General features: G+C 42.6%; 2 protein-coding genes across 4 annotated transcripts in view; one reads left to right on the top strand and one right to left on the bottom strand.

The window, feature by feature from the left end:
- The window catches only part of SHQ1 (SHQ1, H/ACA ribonucleoprotein assembly factor), a 127,343-nt gene extending 125,318 nt beyond the window's left edge, over positions 1-2,025 (bottom strand). The window contains exon 1 of one of the 3 annotated variants that reach the window (XM_006158047.3): positions 1,787-2,025. In XM_006158047.3, coding sequence (XP_006158109.1) covers positions 1,787-1,929 — 143 coding nt within the window. In that variant the 5' untranslated portion in view covers positions 1,930-2,025. The other 2 variants (XM_027775540.1, XM_006158048.3) reach the window with 2 other exon arrangements.
- A 91-nt stretch (positions 2,026-2,116) lies between these two features.
- The window catches only part of GXYLT2 (glucoside xylosyltransferase 2), a gene marked incomplete at its 3' end in the record, with an annotated part of 111,529 nt that continues 92,938 nt past the window's right edge, over positions 2,117-20,707 (top strand). The window contains 1 exon segment of the mRNA XM_027775541.1: positions 2,117-2,201.

The raw sequence follows: 20,707 nt of genomic DNA, 5'->3' as shown, positions 1-20,707 counted from the left end.
ACGCCCAAGTGCCCATGATCCAGGTTCACAGAGGTAGGAGTAGACTGCAGTGTCAATACCGTCAGGGGCCGGCAGGTGGCATGGTGGTTAAGGGTGCTAGATTCCCACATGGGCAACCGTGGTTTGAGTCTCGAACCTGGCCGCTTGCCTTCTCACTTTCCCTTTCTCTCTCTCTCTCTGGTCAAATTTTTTAAAAAATAATATTAACAAATGGAATAAACTAAATAAATAATTCAAAAAAAAAAAAACACCCTGTCAGTGTCAGAGGTTTATGTCTCTGTCTCTCCATCTCTTACTCATGGAATAAACTTTGAAAAATTATGAAAACAATAATAAAAGACTACTTTGTACGGTTACCCTAAAATCAAATGAGACAATCTACATCAAGTGCAAGTGCCCCATAGCACATTAAAAAGTAATAAGAAAAAAAAAAAAAAGTAATAAGAAAATAATAAAAATTTTTAAAAATTAAAAAATGAGACAATCTACATAAAACACCAGCCTGGAATAAAAATTCCAACAGAAATATTCCCATCACTACCTTCTTCCTACTCTTCTCATCTTGGTTTAAATATCCCTTCCTCATAAAGCCTATCTCTGACCACTTTATATAAATATGGGCCCCTTTTAATTCTCTACGTGTGCACTTCTTTCTCTTCATAACATTTACCACTATTTGTAGTTACAGTTCTAGTTCACTGTTTTTCTTCTCCCCACTAGACACGATATGAGGGCTGGAGTATGTCTCATTCGGCCCTATCATCTCAACATTAAAGCCCAATAATTAAAGAAAGAATAAATAAACAGAAAAGTGCACTATATTCAAGTAGGTAGGTTAAGTTAGAGTTTAATGAAAATGTGAGCAGACGTGGTTCAGGCACAGTGAAGGATCCAATCTGAATGGAAGAGAAGGTTGGTATTACAAAAGTACTTTGGCAGAAAAGGTAGGATGGAGCTACAATGGAGAGAGATGATAAGAATGGGTTTTACCTAGCCCATGACGGGAGAATAAGGGATTGGTGATGTTTTAGAAATAATCGGGCAGTGTCTCCTGCAGAACGGGGCCAAGAGTAGTGCCTATCTCCAACTCTGTCAAAAATATCTAGGATAACTGCAGAGAGCACTTAATGGGCTCTGCTTGCCCACCAGTGAAGGCGGTCAGTGTTGGCTGCCACTGATCTCCTTATGGTTCGGCAAGAAGGAAACTGTCACAGGCAGGGGCGGATAGCCCCTAACAGAGCGCTTGGGGGAAACCACCACAACTAGGGACAAATCCAGCGAGGTAACAGCAGAGAGAAAGAAGTCATATTAATTTGGTGTCACGGGGCCCAAAGAAGGCAAAAACGTCAAGAAACGGAGAGCATGGACTAGGAAAAGTCTAAAGAAGCAATCGGCTGGGTGTCATCCTGATGCCAGGGCACGCCAGTCCCGGGCAGTGGAGAAGCTAAGGGGGAGAACGCAGGAGCAAAGAACGAATGAGGAAGGGACAAATACGAGAGCGAAAGGACAAAAACTGCAATAGTGACCCACGGTCCAAGCATCATATGGGAAAGTGGCTCCGAAGTCTCCTCCCTGTGAGGATTTAAGCAGGTTTAAGATGGGCACAGGCTGTGGCAGCATCTCGGGGCAAGGCGTCCGTTAAGTCGAGAACGGCTCCCTCGCTCTTTCACCCTCGTTCAAAAACAAAAAATAAAAAAGACCGTATGGTTCCTTCCATACGCAGGTATCTACAATAGTAGACGAATCCCCCCTGCGCGCTCTTCCTAGGGCAGACACGCGAGCTCGCCTGAGAAAGTAGGGCTTGGCGTAGAACTTGAAGTCGAACCCCTCAAAGTACACGTCGAACTCGGAGACCCGGGCGTAGGGCACGCGGATGGCGACGGTCAGGAAGTCGGGGTCCTGGCTGAGGTCGAACGCAGGGGTCAACATCGCCGCGCAGGACGCAGCTGTGGGAGCCGGCGACTCTCGCGGACACAAGCTCCGGCCGCTCAAGCTCTCCAAGCTGTCCCCACGCGCTGGGACGTGCTTCCGGCTCGGGGCGGAAGTGCTGGCGCGTGAGGCAGGAAGTCCCGCCCCACGTCGAGCTCCATGGAGATGAGGCGCTGCTAAGGAAGAGATGGAACTTTTAAAACGACCGCCAAGAGAAAGGGCGTGGACTTGGGCGCAGGCGTTGGAACGAGAGGAAGCCTTAGAAGACTCGGGTAAGAGTGTGTCTTAGATCTGCCAATCCTCTTTCGAGGTTTTTAGTGATCGTTTTAACACATAGGACTTGCAAGTGGACAAGACGTGCGTTTGAATCCCGCCTCAGCCAGTTTCCAGCTGTAAAACGTGACGAAAGTTACAAACCTCTTTATTCTTCAGATGGCTTATCTATAAAGTGAGACTAACACTGGAATCCAGCCCTGCAGAGGTACGCTGTGAGGATAACGTGACATCATGCATGTAGCGCTCTAATAACGTACCTGGCAAGTTGTCAGCGCTCGGTGTGGTGCGGCCCACACCGCGGAGGCCGCAGCAGCATCGTTACTGTGGTTTTCCGCTGTTCCCATCTGCCTCGTCGACCACTGTTCTCTACCCGCCCCCCACCACCGTCTCTTTCCCACTTTTCTCTTTGCATTTCTCTCTCTCTCTCTTTTTGCAGTTTTCTCACCCCCCTCCTAATCCTATATTAGCATAGTTTTCCCATTCATAGAGCGTTCATCCCACTAATCTCATCGAATCTGCACTACAAACTTCAAAGAAAATGGCTCAAACAAGATAAGCAATATGTCTTACTATTATGTATTTTACAATGATCAGAACCCAGAATGTTGGGCTCTTAAACTGTCAGTGTCTCCATTGACAAATTGTGGTCCCTCTGTATTTTCTCCTTTCCTTTTTCTGTTTTTTTCTCCCCCTTGTCAAAGACCATCCTTTCTGTCTTTTTTTCTTTTTTAAAGAATTATTTAATTTAACTTTATTTATTATTATTATTACTTTAATATTTCCAGAGAGAGAGAAAGTGTGAAACCAAACCTCCAGGTCTGGGACTTGAACCGTGATCAGTCATGTGGGAATCCAGTGCCCTTAACCATTACACCACCTGCCGACCGTCTTTCTTTTTCTTTATTTCTCTTATGTGTACTCTCCCAATGCCTCTCCCACTAGACTCCATGGGGACAGACTCCTTTCCTTCCCTCTTGCTTTTCATCCTGCTTTTCCCCCAGTAACTGAAATAGTCTAATTGTGGTATTTCTTTCATTTTTTTAATATCAGTGAAAAAGAGGTAAAAGTCATCTCTAGGATGGAAGAGATACACAGATAACTTTAAATGCCATTCACCTCTGATTTTTTTAATAATTCTAAGGAAACAATCTTGAAACTTAATTAGGACTCAAAAAAAGTAACAGGAACTAACATTAATTGCATACTACTATGTGCAATCAGTGAAAAGGGAAAAAAAAAAAAAAAAAAAACCTTAATGTTCTCATTTCCCTTTCCGACAGCATTGCGAAGTAGACATAATAAATCCTCTTGGCTTACCATAAGGTCACATAGATCATAAGTAATATTATACAGTGGGAATTGAAACCCAAATGAGTCCAGTTCTTGGACCTAGGTTCTAAACTTCTACAAAATTAACTCCAGTATTACCACCTACCCCCAGTTTTTTTTCACATGCTGAAGCCAAGCCTTTCCTGAGCCTTACAAATAATGGACACTCGCTGTTGTCAACACCTAGAATTAGAAAGGCCCTTTAAAATGTCCCTTGAGATAGGCCTTTGTCTAAATTCTTCCAAATTAGCTTGTCTAGAAAGTATCTTCGTGTCTTCAATGGGGCCTCATTTCTGTAGATCATGACATTTTTAAATTATTAATGCTAGAGAATTAACTAAAGCTATAGCTGTGCTAGCCACGAGGAAACTAATTGAAACTATTTACAAACTAGAGCTATGAATTTCCTGGGTACTTCATTATATGTTTGACAACAGACACACACAAAATTGCAACATAGAAAAACAGACTATATGGTTCAGTGCTACTGTTATTTATAAGAAATATATATCCCATCTGTTGTATCACACAATACTAATAGTTGCAACTATGTAATAGAGATTTGCTATGGAGGAGATTTGTTTGCTTCTGTGTTTTCACAAGTAACAGATTTTGTGTGTGTGTGTGTTTCTAATTAGTGGTAAATTATAGAAGTTGTAAATTCATCCTCCTTTAAAGAACATAAAGTTTCCTTTCATTGTCATCCATCTTTTTTTTCTTCTGCTTCACCAGAGGTAGTCCTAGCTATCCTTGTAGGCCTTTTTATGTTACTTTTTTTTTTTTTTGTCAGAAAGTTACCAGAGAGAGGAAGGAGTATGAAAAAGCATCCTCTTCATGGGAAATGTTCACACACATTCCATTCTCTATCTCTCCCTCTTTTTTTTTTTTTTTTGGAGAGGTTTTTGCTATACTGCATGTGCGCTCACCAGATAGACAGAGAGACAGAAAGCGAGAAATCCCCCCCCCCCGGGGGGCGGGGATGGCCATGCCGCAATCCCTTCTCCTCCATTCTCCTCTCGGGATCTTGGGCACGCACGCACACGCACCCGGCTTGAGTTTTAAGCCACCGGGTCCGGGATGCGAACTGCGGTTGACTATGTTGGAGTCCAGCGACATAGCCATTATGCTAACTGGTCCCCCCATCTCTCCCTCCTTTAGGGATTTTGGATGCGCATGTTTCTCAAGCCACTGGTCTGGACCTTGAGCCGCCTCGTCAGCCCTGTAGGACCTGGTTGCCTTAAGCATCACATCAAGAAGCTAGCCCAGGCCTTTTTACATTTCTACATACAATTCTATGTACTCTGTTAGTTTGTGTTTAGACCTACTTTGTGTGGGTGCATCATCACACTATAAGTACAATTATGCAACTTTTTTTTTTTTTTTTTTGGCTAGAAGACATATACACTTGCCAGAAAGAGGTAGAAAAGAGAAAGCACCCCCCATGAGAAATAGATATGCCACAATCCCTTCTCCTCTGTTTCTCCTTTCAAGATTTTGGACATGTAGGCACACACAGGCCCAACTTGTTTCTCAAGCCGCCTGGTCCTGGACCGAACCACACAATCTGCCACATGGAGTGCAGCTGCCATAACCATCAGGCCACAGAGCTGGCCTCAACATGCTATTCTTTATTCAACTTTGGTTTGCTTTAGAGACATCTCCACACTGATTCATAGATCCAGTGGAGTTCCTATTTCTAGTTATAACATCTTGAGAATAAAGATGTCCTTCCAACAATTCATGTTAACTGTGTATTGGAGGGAGAAAACAGGCATACACTTTTTCATCATTTTTTGAGTCTTTCAAAGGTTCTAATGTTTTGTTTGTTTGTTTTTGTTTTGTTTTTTTGCCATTCTCTTAAGGCTTACCTTTGGATGAACTTTCCATTTTTTGTTTTGTTTTGATTTTTGTTTTTGCCATAGGGCATGTATGCTCAATAGAGAGACAGAAAGAGAAATCACCCCCAGGAGGGATGGCAATCCCCATTCCCCTTAGGGATTTTGGGCATATATGCACACACACATGCCCAGCATGATTTTCAAGCCATCAGGTCCGGGACTTAAATTACAGTTGACAATGTGGGAGTCCACCACCTTAACTACCATGCCACTTGCTGGCCTCAACCTTTCAGTTTTTTGTTTTTTGTTTTTTGGCTTTTTTTAAGAGAGATTTTTACTATAGGACATATGTACTTGCTGGAGAGGCAGAGAGACAGAAAGCAAGAAATCATCTCCCAGGAGAGATGGCCATGCTGCAATGTCGTTTCCTCCATTCTCCTCTCAAGATCTTGGGCACATACAGACATACACCCAGCGTGGGTTTTAAGCCAGTGGGTCTGGAACTCGAAACACAGCCAACTATGTGGGAGTTCAGCGACGTAAACATTTCACTTTTTTTTGGGGGGGGTAAGAGGTTTTCGTTATAGGGCGTGTGCGCTCGCCAGACAGACAGACAGAGAGAGACAGAGAGACAGAAAGTGAGAAATCACCCCCCAGGGGGGATGGTCGCACTGCAATCCCTTCTCCTCCATTCTCCTCTCGGAATCTTGGGCACGCACACACATGCGCCTGGCGAGAGTTTTAAGCCACCCGGTCCAGGACGCAAACCGCGGTCGACTACGTGGGAGTCCAGCAACATAGCCATTACACTAACTGCTGGTTCCCAACATTTCACATTTTAATAGTAGTTTTTTTTTTTTCCTTGACCAACTTATTAAAGACAGTTATATAACTCATCGATTACATTAAATTAGTCCCTCTTCTGGTCTAACAAGCCTGATTGTGATCCCTAAGTTTCAAAATTAAATGTTAGGCCTGGCCTGGTGGCACAGTCAGTGATAAACTGAACTGTAGTGCTGGAAGCCAGATAGCTAGCTGCGGGTTCTGATTCCTGGGTCAGCTTGAAAGCACTCCAAGTGTGTGCACTCATGCTCAAGATCCTCACATGGCTGCAGAACTGAGGAAAGAAGCTCTCAGGGTGGGGAGTCTCTCTCTGTCCTGCACATACTCTCTATCATAAAAAAAATTTTAAAAATAAATAAAAAACTGAAAAAAACTAAATGTTGAATTGAAAAATAATTTCTATAAACAATTCCAATTTGTTTTAGTACACAGTTCTACTGTTAGAAGTCTTTCGATGGTGAAATACTCTTTGTTTCCAGAAGGTGGCATGCATATAGGTGATTAAGACTGTTATCTCAAAGACCAGAGTTTTAACCTAGGTTAGAAGACAGCTTCCTGGATACTGGATAAGCTGTTTATGATTCGAGTTCATTTTCTGAGCTCTTTTTGAGAAGTGATGAAATCTTACACAGAATTGGGAGACTACACCTAATCACTGTTATTATTTTGCTGTAGCTCTTTTCAGACTCTTACTCCGTTCATAAAAGTAAGGAAAGAGGCCCAGCTCCAGTGGCACTGCAGCGGCAAATGCCCTGCAAGGCTGGAAGCCTGTAGCCACCACAAGCTTCCAGCAACATAGCCATTACACTAACTGCTGGTTCCCAACATTTCACATTTTAATAGTAGTTTTTTTTTTTTCCTTGACCAACTTATTAAAGACAGTTATATAACTCATCGATTACATTAAATTAGTCCCTCTTCTGGTCTAACAAGCCTGATTGTGATCCCTAAGTTTCAAAATTAAATGTTAGGCCTGGCCTGGTGGCACAGTCAGTGATAAACTGAACTGTAGTGCTGGAAGCCAGATAGCTAGCTGCGGGTTCTGATTCCTGGGTCAGCTTGAAAGCACTCCAAGTGTGTGCACTCATGCTCAAGATCCTCACATGGCTGCAGAACTGAGGAAAGAAGCTCTCAGGGTGGGGAGTCTCTCTCTGTCCTGCACATACTCTCTATCATAAAAAAAATTTTAAAAATAAATAAAAAACTGAAAAAAACTAAATGTTGAATTGAAAAATAATTTCTATAAACAATTCCAATTTGTTTTAGTACACAGTTCTACTGTTAGAAGTCTTTCGATGGTGAAATACTCTTTGTTTCCAGAAGGTGGCATGCATATAGGTGATTAAGACTGTTATCTCAAAGACCAGAGTTTTAACCTAGGTTAGAAGACAGCTTCCTGGATACTGGATAAGCTGTTTATGATTCGAGTTCATTTTCTGAGCTCTTTTTGAGAAGTGATGAAATCTTACACAGAATTGGGAGACTACACCTAATCACTGTTATTATTTTGCTGTAGCTCTTTTCAGACTCTTACTCCGTTCATAAAAGTAAGGAAAGAGGCCCAGCTCCAGTGGCACTGCAGCGGCAAATGCCCTGCAAGGCTGGAAGCCTGTAGCCACCACAAGCTTGGAAGCCTGGGTTGACCCGAAAACATAGCAGGTACTTGTATACATGCCCAGGGTCCTGAGCAGCTGGGGGTCTGGGCATGGGGATTGTGACATAAGGAGATCCTGTGCGGGTGCTGCCCTCTCTCTCATGTGTGCATACATGCACTATCATGGCAAAAAACCTACACGATTATTTTTATACAAAAATGGTATTGGATACAATATTTTACTTTTTTCACTTTACATAGCATTACAGGAGCTGGAAGGTGACATGGTGATTACGGGTGCTGGACTCTCACATGGCCGATTGTGGTTTGAGTCCCAGACCTGGCGGCTTGCTTTCTCTCTCTCTCTCTCTCTCTCTTTCTCATTCTGTCCCTCTCTGGTCAAATTAAAATAAATAAACAAAGTTATAAAAAAGAAACTTCATTTTAAAAATATAGCATTACAATATTTCTTTATTTTTTAAAGAGATTTTTGCTGTAGGGCGCATGCACTTACCAGAGAGACAGAGAGAAACGAGACAGAAAGTGAGAAATCACACCCCAGGGAGGATGGCCACACTGCAGTCTCTTCTCCTCCATTCTCCTCTAGGGATTTTAGGAACACGCACACATGCCCAGCATAAGTTTTAAGCTACCAGGTCTGGGATTTGAAACAGGGTGAACTACATTGGGAGCCCAGTGACATAACCATCATACTGTCTGCTGGTTCCTAACATTATAATATTTCTGTTTGACTACATTTTCTTGTGAAAAATACAAGAGTACTTCAAAAAGTTTGTGGGAAAATGAAATGAAAGTACAAGTTTATTTTGGTGCAAAAAAATTGAAATCCATGCATAGATTTTTCCTAATACACCTTTTCTGTGAACTTAATTTTTTTGTAGAGATTTTGCTATAGGGTGTGTATGCTCACCAAAGAGACAGAAACAGAGAAATGGAAAGAGAGAAATCACTTCCCCTGGGGGATGGCCACACTGCAATCCTTTCTTCTCCATTCTCACAGGATTTTGGGCAAACATGCACATGTGCCCAGTGTGAGTTTTAAGCCACCAGGTCCAGGACTTGTACCAAGGTTGGCTACATGAAAGTCCAGCAACATAGCCATTAGACCATTTGTTGGTCCCATTTATTTCTTTTTGATGACTTCTCATATGTTTATCAACAATTGTACACTTTTTTAACAATTGCACACTTGTTATTTATTATTATTATAATTAGGAAAATGAAACTGAACAACGCAATGATCCATTTTGAGAGAGAAAATAAGGAAACTAATATTAGGATTATAAACAGATTGCAAAACTAGAATAAAAATACTGAAGTTATAATAAAAACTAGATAGTATATTTTGAAGTTTGAAGAAAATGTATATCCTCTTACATAACAGTAGTAAATACAATAAGATTAGATACTCTGAGTTGTGCAATTCCAAGCTGTAGAACGCTTCTAAGAGGACTCAGATGAATTTAGGGATAACTGACACATTTACAGACGTCTACAAAAGAGGGTTAAGAGGTAGTCCTAGGCTATGGACTAGGCAGACTATGAGTCTGAGACTGGAGCCATCCCCAATGTATATTTTTAATTAATTTTATTTGTTATTATTATTTTAATTTGCTATTGGGCATGTTTAGTCACCAGAGAGAGATATAGAGACAGAGACAGACAGTGGGAAAGTAGGAAAGCTACCATGTCTGAGACTTAAACCCCAGTCCACATGTGGGTGTCCAGCACCTCAGTCACCATGCCACCTGCTGGCCCCCATCCCAATGTATTTTGAACCACTTTATTTATTTATTTATTTATTTATTTATTCATGTAAATTAAAATGGAGTCTTTATTAATAGGCTGACCAACTGCAGAAGTTGAACTACTTTATATTTAAGCACAGCTACTCTTGTTCCTAGCTCCAGTCCTTCAGCCCATTCAAATTACAATTGTTAGAACTAAGCTCGTTAAGGAGCACAGTCACTGTTAACATAGAACAGTAACAGATATATGAGATTTGGTCCAATTTCAGTTCTATACAGGCTCCAAAGAAAATTCAGAATGGCTACAGCTGACAACCAGTATGTTTTTCAATGACATTGTTCTGCAAGTTCCCTGAGGCCTTAGCAACATATTTTTCTCTTTTTTTTAATTGCCAGAGGCTGCATCTGCTAAAGAGAGAAGGGAAAGGGAGAGGGAGAAAGCATCTTCCAGGGGGGCATCGCAATGCTGCACCCCCTTCTTCTTCACTTGCCCATCCTGTGTGGATATGGGACACTCATGCATATGCTCTTAGCCACCTGGTCTGGAGTTTGAACTGCAAATAGCCATGTGGGATCTAGTTCCCGTAACCAGCAGACCATGAGGCAGGCCTGCAACATGTATTTCAATATTGCATGGGTGTATACACATGTAAAAATTTATAGGGCCATGAAAGATTTGTACACTTTACAGTATGTAGTATCTCAATAAAAAGTATCTGTAAATGCCTGGACAACAATCAAAGGACTCTGGATGCTGAGGAGACAGGCTGCTGCAGGCTCACAGCTGTTTAGCACAAGGTACTGTCTGACTGTAGAAAACTGCCTTGTCCATGTTACCTCCTCCAGAGAGCTAATACGGATACAAAGGCCTGGCTCCTTGACTCAATATGAGTCAACTCTGAAGATGTTAAATAGGGAAGAAGGATAGATAAACAAACAAACAAAATCCTAGCTCCAGAGCTTGTGGTGTTGGCAGGGGCTTTGGTACAATTATATTATCCAGTCCCAACTTCCTCTTATAAGTGTATTTCCAAGAGCATCCTCCCAAAACCCACCTGCATTCAACTTTTCTTTTGTTTCCAGAAGTTTCCAGGAGTACCAACCTAAGCTATCTGTGTTATAGGTCTGTCTTTATAAATAGGCTGAAATTGTGACCTTCCTCTCAATACTGAAACTCCCAAAATTAACTCTAGTGCCTCCTTGAGTGTCTTACAGTATCATTCCTTGGTATTTCCTCACTAAGGAGTTTTGTTTGTTTTGCTTTTTAAGATTTTTGTTATACGACAAAAATATTACAGTATGTTAGAGAGTCACAGAGAGAGGGAAAGTGACAAATCCTCCCCTAGGTTGGGTGGCCATTCTCCATTCTTCTCTTAGAGTTTGGGCAACCATGCACACATGCCTGACATGATTTTTTTTTTTTTGGAGAGGTTTTTGCTATAGGGCACGTGTGCTCACCAGACAGACAGAGAGAGACAGAGAGACAGAAAGCGAGAAATCACCTCCCAGGGGGGATGACCATGCCGCAATCCCTCCTCCTCCATTCTCCTCTCGGGATCTTGGGCACACACGCACATGCGCCCGGTGTGAGTTTTAAGCCACCGGGTCCGGGACACGAACCGTGGTCAAATACGTGGGAGTCCAGCGACACAGTCATTACACTAACTACTAGTCCCTGACATGATTTTCAAGCTGCCAGTTCTGGGACCTTGAACCATGGAGTCGGCCATGTGAGATCCATGCCTTAAACACACCACCTGCTAGCCCATTCACTGAGGAGTTTTAAAGCCATGAGTGCTTAGTTTTTAATGAACTTAATACTGGCCCCAAACCACAGTGGTTAAGGGAGCTGGATTCCAAATGGCCAACCACAGTTCACGTCTTAGCCAGACGGATTCAAAAACATGCAGGTCACATGTTCATGAGCACACATATTTCCTGGCAATAAAAATTATTGAATTTTTTAAAGTTCATGGAAAATGGAATTAAAGTATAAGTTATGAAAACTTACTGCGGGCCAGCCTGTGGCATAGTGATAAAGGCAGCTGGATCCCATGTGGCCAATTGCACGTTCTAGTCCCAGACTTGATGACTTAAATATGCCAGGACTGGGGGACCAGCAGTTAGCGTAATGGCTATGTCGCTGGACTCCCATGTAGTCGACCGCAGTTTGCATTCCGGACCCGGTGGCTTAAACTCACGCCGGGCGCGTGTGCGTGCGTGCCCAAGATCCCGAGAGGAGAATGGAGGAGAAGGGATTACGGCGTGGCCATCCCCCCTGGGGGATGATTTCTCGCTTTCTGTCTCTCTGTCTGGCGAGCACATGCGCCTTATAGCAAAAAAACAAAACAAAACAAAACAAAAACTCTCCAAAAAAAGAAACATGCTAGGACTGTGTGTGTGCATGCCCAAAATCTTGGAAGGAGAGAGAAATGGAGGAGGAGGGATTGCAGAGTGACTATTCTCCATGGTGGTGGTAGTGGTGGGGTGCTATCTCATTTTCTGTCTCTTTCTGTCTCTCTTTCCAGCAAGTACACACACCCTCTGGCAAACATTTTTAAAAAACAAAACCAAAAACAAACAAAACCAAAGCCAACCAAGTAAAAAACCTCTTATTGCAGAAAACTTTCCCTTTGGGACCAGCAGATGGCATAATGGTTAGGTCGCTGGACTCCCATATAATAGACCAATGGTTTAAATTCCAGGCCCAGTGGCCTAAAACTTGCACCAAGCACGTGTGTGTGTGTGTGTGTGTGTGTGTGTGTGCCCAAAATCCTGAGAGGAGAATGAAGGAGAAAGGATTGCAGTGTGACTGTCCCCCTCTGAGGGGGGGCGATTTCTTGCTTTCTGTCTTTATCTCTCTCTGTCTCTATGGTGAGCTCAAACACTCTGTAACAAAAACCAATTTTAGGAAAAATAGTAACAAAATGATGACCTCCACCTAGGAGAAAAATAGGTGCTTAAAACTATTTCTGTTGATTATATATATTGTAAACTCATTGCAGCACTTCTCTGTAAACTTAAAATGTGTAACTAGCTTATTTTATATTGTTTTCCCAGAAGAGTTCACATTTTTCCTAAATAGTCACCAAAAAAAATTTTTTTTGAGAGGTTTTTGCTACAGGGCATGTGTGCTTGCCAGAAAAGCAGAGACAGAGAGACAGAAAGCAAGAAATCACCCCCCAGGGGGGATGGCCATGCTGCAATCCCTCCTCCTCCATTCTCCTCTCTGGATCTTGGGCAGGGATCTTGGGCATGCACGCATACGTGCCCAGCATGAATTTAAGCCACCGAGTCTGGGACTCAAATTGCAGTCAACTACATGGGAGTCTAGTGACATAGCCATTATGCCAGCTGCTGGTCCCAGTCACAAATCGTTTCAACAAGATGCCTGAGTGGATAAAATGCAGGTCGTAATTATGTTATTGTCAATTATACATAATCAAAACATAGCTTTAGATTCTCTTCCAATCTGCTTTTGCTTTCTGTCTCATTCTCCACTCTGGTTTTTACATATTTCCTGCAAGTGGTATTCATTCTTCCATTTACCTATACTTCTTTTCCTGCATTGACATTTTCTTTGTTTTACATCAGTTCCTTGATTTTATTTATTTATTTATTTTTTGCCATATGTATTTTGTTTATTTACACTTGTTTTTCATGGTCATTTCAGTTTTTAACAGCCTTTTGATTATAATTTTTTTAATAATTCATAGCCATCTAGGTATATTTTCTTTTTCTTTTTTTTTTGGAGAGATTTTCACTGTAGGGCGCGTGCGCTCGCCAGACAGACAGAGAGAGACATAGAGACAGAAAGCGAGAAATCACCCCCCAGGGGGGATGGTCACGCCGCAATCCCTTCTCCTCCATTCTCCTCTTGGGATCTTGGGCACGCACGCACACGTGCCCGGCGTGAGTTTTAAGCCACTGGGTCTGGGACACGAACCGCGGTCGACTACGTGGGAGTCCAGCGACATAGCCATTACGCTAACTGCTAGTTCCCTAGGTATAGTTTCTTTTTAGATAAGGCATGAAGAAATAAGAAAATTTAAACTATATCTTCATGGTTTTAGAAGTCTCCAGTCAACAAGACAATGCCTGAATGGACATTATAAAGCCAGTTGCCTCCATCACCATAGTTTGTGGAATTTTTTTTCACTTCAGGAAGTAATGCTTGAGTTCTTTTGTTTTCCCCTGAATGACATTTTAGATACCCTCAAATCATGATAAATCTGTCTCTCTCTGTATTTCTGGCAAGTGCACACGCCCTATAGCAAAAATCTCTCAAAAAAAAAAAATATTAAGGGACCAGCAGTTAGCGTAATGGCTATGTCACTGGACTCCCACATAGTCGACCGCAGTTCGCATCCCAGACCCGGTGCCTTAAAACTCACGCTGGGCTCGTGTGCGTGTGTGCCCAAGATCCCGGGAGGAGAATGGAGGAGAAGGGATTGTGGCATGACTATCCCCCCAGGGGGGGGATTTGTCGCTTTCTGTCTCTCTGTCTCTCTCTGTCTGGCAAACGCATGTGCATTATAGCTAAAACCTCCCCAAAAAAAAAAAAATTAAATCAACAATAGCTAGTATTTATTGGCTGCTTATTATATACTAGCCAGCAATATCATTATTTCATCACCATATCAGTTCTATGAGAAAAGTGCTGTTATCACCACCATTGTGTAGATGAGGAAACTTGGGTTTAGAGAAGGTGAATGATTGCCCCAAGTCACATAGTGAGTGACACTGCCAGGATTGGGGCCCCTGAGTTTATCCTGCCTTCATCCCATTGTCTGTAAAACATGTTTCTATTTCAATGCTCTGGGAGAGAGGAGGAGAGAATGGAGATGATAAGAGACTAAAGAAATCATTCCTGGGTTGGCCAGTGGCACGGTAGTTAAGGCAACTAGATCCCATACGGCGCAACTGTGCAGTTCAAGTGCTAGGATCCAGCGACTTGAAAAACACATATGGTGTGTGTGCATGCATCCCCAAAATTACAACAGAAGAAGGGATTGCAGCGTGGCCACCCTTGGGGGTGCTTTCTCACTTTCCCTCTCTCTGGCTCTCTCTCTCTCTGGCAAGTGCACGTATCTTGTAGCAAGTTTAAAAAGAAAAAGATAAAATAGATTATTCCTAACTTAACACAATTTAGACATGTCCCAGCCTCTGTGTTGCAGTCAGTTGCATAATGAACCACAGTGCTGGAAGCCACTCACAGATTCACATCCCAAGCCTGGCTGACCAGAAACATGGGGAGGCACCTGCATGCATGCTCAAGAGCCAGACAAAGTGGAGGGCTGGGGAAAGAGGATCACAATGTGACCAGACCTTGTTAAGAGTGCTTCTCTTGGGGCCAGCAGGTGGCATAGTGTTCGAGGTGCTGAACTCCCATATAGTGGACCACAATTTAAGTCTGGGACCTGGCAATTTGAAACTCACAATGGATGCATGAGCAAGCATGCCCAAAATTCTGAGAGGAGAATGGAGGAGAAGGGATTGCAGTGGGACCCTCCCCTCCACAGGGAGTGATTTCTTGCTTTCTATCTCTCTCTCCAGTGTGTACACACACTCTATAGCAAAAATCTCTTTTTTAAAAAAAGTGCTTTTCTCTCTCTCTCTCTTGCATGCATGTGTACTATCATAAATAAAACAAAAATTAAAAATTTAAATAAGTTAAGCTTTAGTTACGAAAATAAAGCATAGGGACCAGCAGATGGCATAATGGCTATGTCGCCAGACTCCCATGTAGTCGACCGCAGTTCAAGTCCCAGACCCAGTGGCTTGAACTCACATCGGGCATGTGTGTGTGTGTGCCCGGAATGGAAGAGACAGGATTGCAGTGTGGCCATACCCCTTGGGGGGTGATTTCTCACTTTCTGTCTCTCTTTCTGGCTAGCGTACTTACCCTATGGCAAAAACATCTCAGAAAAAAAAAGAAAAGAAAGCACAAAAGGATTAACAGTTGTGACAACCAGTTTCCAAAGGTCCCCTCCCACAAGGAGTCACTACTCCCAATAATCACACCCTTACATAGTACCTCTCATAATGAATTTGTGTTAGCCCTGTGTAGCCAAAAGAATACAGAAGTGACACTAGATGGCTTCCAAATGTTGGGTCATAAGAGACCTTGTTTCTGCGCTGGACTCCTAGAATGAGTGCTCCAAAAAAAGCCAGACATAGTCTAAGAAATCCATCTACTCTACAGCCACCATGCTATGGGGAAGCTCAACCTGGCCACTGGGAGAAGCTAAGTGGCCACCCCCTATGTCTCAGCAATCCCTGCCATGGTGCCATTGACAAGAGTAAAGAAGACATTTTGGATGCCACATGGAGAACAGAGGAATCAAGCTGGCAGTTAGAAGCAAGGCTCCAGGCTTATGGCCCCATCCCGGGCATCTCCAGTCATCTGAGCTGCCCCTGCAGAGATCCCAGTTACATCAGATGAGAGAAGAGCCATCTCCACTCTTCTGTCCTAATTCCTAATTCACAAAATTTTAACGTAATAAAATGGTTATTATTCTAAATTAGTAGGCTTTAGGAAGGTTTATAATGCAGCAATTGATAAATGGAACAGTGGTAAAAAATAATAAAGAGTATACAAAGTAATGTCAGATCCAGAGATAGAGAAATGTTTGGGGCTTGGAACAGTTAGAAAAAGCTCATTCCTGATAAGCCAGTCTGGGGCCTGAGCAAAGGCTCTGGGGGGAAAAAGCTCAGATAAGTGGGGTGGAACCAGGTCACCTTATCTGATGTGAAGGATACAGGAACCGAAGCAATAAGCAAGGATTGGAAAGGAGTCTGGGGCAAATTGTTGAGGGTGCTGACTGCCAAGGAAAATAACTCTGCAGCTGAACAGGATGATAACAGCCATCTTGTACAACCCACATTTATTTTGACAGATAAGGAAACAAACCTAGAGAAATGAAGTGACTTGGAGAAGGTTACACAGCTGGTTGATGGAAAACAATGCTCAAGGCGAAGCCGTGGTTTCATTCCTCCACGAATGCCTAGTTGGTTAAGGAAACAGGAGCATTGTCCCATGTCTGAATCTGGACAGGCATCTTCCTTGGCATTAAAAATACTGTGGTATATCCATCCTCAATATCTGTGCACACATTATAGCATTTAAAGGCAGATTCTCTAATTTTGTCGTTGTAAAGTCTCTGTCAGTCTTTCATAATCCTCTTCCTTCATATTAAAAATGAAACAAACAGGGACCAGCAGTTAGCATAATGGCCATGTCGCTGGACTCCCACGTAGTCAACCATGGTTCGCATTGCGACCCGGTGGCTAAAAACTCAACGCCAGGCGCGTGTGCGTGCGTGCCCAAGATCCCTAGAGGAAAATGGAGGAGAAGGGATTGCGGCATGGCCATCCCCACTGGGGGGTGATTTCTCGCTTTCTGTCTCTGTCTCTGTCTGGCGAGCGCATGCGCCCTATAGCAAAAACCTCTGAAAAAAAAAAAAAAGAAAAGAAATAAATGAAACAAACAGCCCACCCTGCTGGTGCGGTTGGTGCTTACTGAAGGGCAATACTAAAGAACTCATAGCCCATGAAGGGTTCAGATGCCCTGGTCAGCTTGAAAACAGTCAGGTGCATGCATACTTGCCCAGCGTCCTGCCAGGCTGGAGGGCTGGCGAAGGGGGGTTATGGCATGATGAGAACCTATCAAGGGTGCTTCTTGCACTCTTTCTTTCCTCTCTCACACACACTGTCTATCATGAATAGAAGTAAACTTTTTGGGGACCAGCAGTTAGCGTAAGGGCTATGTCGCTGGACTCCCAAGTAGCCGACCGCGGTTCGAGTCTCAGACCCTGTGGCTTAAACTCACGCCGGGCACGTATGCATGCGTGCCCAAGATCCTGAGAGGAGAATGGAGAAGAGATTGCCGTATGGCCATCCGCCCTGGGGGGTGATTTCTCATTTTCTGTCTCTCTGTCTTTCTGAGGAGCGCATGTGCCCTATAGCAAAAACCTCTCAAAAAAAGAAAAGAAAAATGAGGAAAATGAAAACCTCTGAACCTTTTAAAGTCCTCTGAACTTTTTTTTTTAAGAATTATTTTATTTAACTTTATTTTATTATTATCATCATTATTATTTTCCAGTTTGATCAGAGAGAGAGAGAGAAAGGAAGTGAGAAAGCAAGCCACCAGGTCCGAGACTTGAACAGTGGTCGGCCATGTGGGAGTCCAGCACCTTTAACCACCACGCCACTTGCCGGCCCCAAAGGTCTCTGAACTTTGAAAAATTCTCCACGGAGTTTTTTGAGAGGTTTACGGAAGTGTCATTTACATTTCATAATATCACTCTATTTTATGTGTACTGTTCGGTGATTTATTTTTTAGTACTGAGTTGTGCAATTATCAACATAATCCTGTTTCAGAACATTTCCATTACCCCAATAAAATCTCTCTGGCCATTTACCGTTAACCCATCCCACCCCAGCCACAGACTGCTGATGTACTTTCTGTCTATAGAGTTGACTTTTGTGCACATTTCATGTGAAATATGAGGTATTTTATGTCTGGCTTCTGTCACCATACCATAAGGTTTCTGAGGCTCAGCCATGCTGTACTATGTATCAGTATTCACCCTTTTATTGATCAATAGAATTCCAGTGTATTTTCTTCAGCCATTACCAGTTAGAGAACATTTGGCATATTTTCACTTTTTGACTTTTATGAATAAAATTGTTTCCATTAGGTTTCTTTTTTGTGTTTTTTGTTTGTTTGTTTTGTTTGTTTGTTTGTTTTAGGATTTTGCCATAATGCATGTGTGCTCAGAGAGAGACAGTGAGAGGTAAAGTAAGAATTCACCCCCCCCCAGGGGGATGGTCACTTCATAGTTCCCTCTCCTCCATTCTTCTCCTGGGATTTTGGACACACATGCAACAAAAACAGCACTTAGAGGCAAATTTATATCATAAAATGTGTATATTCTTTTTACTTTGGATTTGATTTGGTGGTCTTTTTCTAGTTTCCTAAAGCAAAATCTCAGATGACTGGTTTTAAATCTTCCTTCTTTTCTTTTTTTTAATTTTTAAAAATTATTTTATTTTCCTTTATTTATTCATTTACTTATTTTAATTTGACCAGAGAGGAACAGAGAGAGAGAGAGAGAGAAAGTTAGAAAGCAAGCTGCCAAATCCGGGACTCAAACCGTGGTTAGCCACGTGAGAGTCCACACCCTTAACCACTGCAAGACCTGCCAACTCCTAAATCTTTCTTTTTTTCTAATAAATGCACTTTATGATGTAAGTTTACCTCTAAGCACTTCTTTCACTGCATCTCAACAATTTTAAGAAGTTGTATTTTAATTTTCATTTGGTTCAAAATATTCTTAAATTTCTGGGGCCAATAGGTGGTATAATGGTTATGTTGCTGGACTCCTTCATGGCTGACCACGGTTTGAGTCCTAGACCTGGATGCTTGAAACTCATCCCAGGTGCGTGTGCATGCATGCCCAAAATCCCAAGGAAAGAATGGAGGAGAAGGGATTGCAGTGTGGCCATCTCCCCTGGGGGGTAGTGTCTCACTTTCTGTCTCCCTGTCCCTCTCTGTCTCTCTGGCAAGTGCACAAGCCCTGTGGTAAAATTCTCTCAAAAAAAAAATCTTAAATTCCTCTTGAGATTGCTTTTCTAATTTATGTGCTACTTAGCAGTGTTGTTTAAACTCTAAGTATTTGGGTTTGGGGGGTCGTTTTTAGTTATTTTTCTGTTTCTGATTTCTAGTTTAGTTTGGGTCTGAGAGCATACATTGTATGATTTCTATTCTTTTAAGTTTGTCCTAGGGGGCCCAGAATATGGATTATTTTGGTCGCTATTCCACATAAGCATGAAAAGATGTGTTCGCTGAAACAGTCTGTAGATGTGTATTATATCCACAGATTTATGGTGCTATTGAGTTTAACTATGTTCTTACAAGTTTTCTGGCCCCTGGACCTGCCTATTTCTTATATAGTGGTATAAAGTTTCCAACCATAATAAGAGATTCATCTGCTTTTCCTTGCAGTTACAGATTTTGTTTGTTTGTTTGTTTTGGTTTGGTTTGGTTTTTGTTTTTTTACATATTTGACACTCTTTGGTTATACCTATTATGAATGAGTATGTCTTCTTGGAGTGTTGACCCTTTTATCATTATATAATGCTCTTATTTATCCTTGATTTTTGTTGTTCTGAAGTCTGTTTGAAATATAGGTATTCTAGATTTCTTTTTACTAGTGTTAGCATGGGGTGTTTTTCCTGTTCCTTTTTTATTTCCATTCTTTTACTTTTTTGCTATAGGGCATGTATGCTCGCCAGAAAGAGAAAGACATAGAGACAGAAAGCGAGAAATCACCCCTCAGGGGGATGGCCACGCTGCAATCCCTTCTCCTCCATTCTCCTCTCAGGATCTTGGGCATGTACCACATGTGCGGGGCTTGAGTTTAAGCCACAGGGTCTGGGACTCAAACTACCATCGACTACATGGGAGTCCAGCGACATAGCCATTATGCCAACTGCTGGTCCCTTGACAGACTAGTTTCTTTGAGTTCACAAGATGCCTCTGTGGTGAGCAGTATTATCATTCCTATTTTTACATGTAAGGCAATTAAGGCCTAAGAAAGTTTTGCAGCTTGCTCTGGATCACGAAGCTAGTGACTGTCAGATTTCAAATCCAAACTTTGACAGTCTTTCTGTAACTTCTTCAGATTACGTGGATCTGGAGACATTTTATCCCAGATGTTTATTGAGCACCACCGTGTGCGTTACAAAGCCGTGCCCTGGGCAAACAGATAAGAGATGCCCTGCGTGGGTGGCTGTGTAGATAGGCTTATAAGAGAGTGAATAGATGGATAAAGCAAATGACTGGAAAATGTATGGGATGAATGAGCTGAATCGTGGCATGAGAGAATCAGATGGAAGAGTGGGTGGAATGAAGGGGTACATGAATGAGTGAAGGAACGAGGAAGTAAACGATGAAGGAACGAATGTATGAAGTGGTTTTGAGTCTGCGCTGTCAGAGGTGTGAGCTCTGGTTTGGCGGGTGGGAGAACGGGCGTCTACTCCACACAGTACGGTAGGCGAGGGCTGCTCCTCTGGAGCCCCGCTCGCGCCTCCCCTCCTCTCCTCTCCTCCCCTCTCCTCCTCCT

Source organism: Tupaia chinensis, unplaced genomic scaffold (assembly GCF_000334495.1).
Source record: "Tupaia chinensis unplaced genomic scaffold, TupChi_1.0 Scaffold000570_1, whole genome shotgun sequence".
NCBI lineage: Eukaryota > Metazoa > Chordata > Mammalia > Scandentia > Tupaiidae > Tupaia > Tupaia belangeri.
Note: the sequence above shows the minus strand (reverse complement) of the source record. Positions and strands in the feature narration are given on the sequence as shown.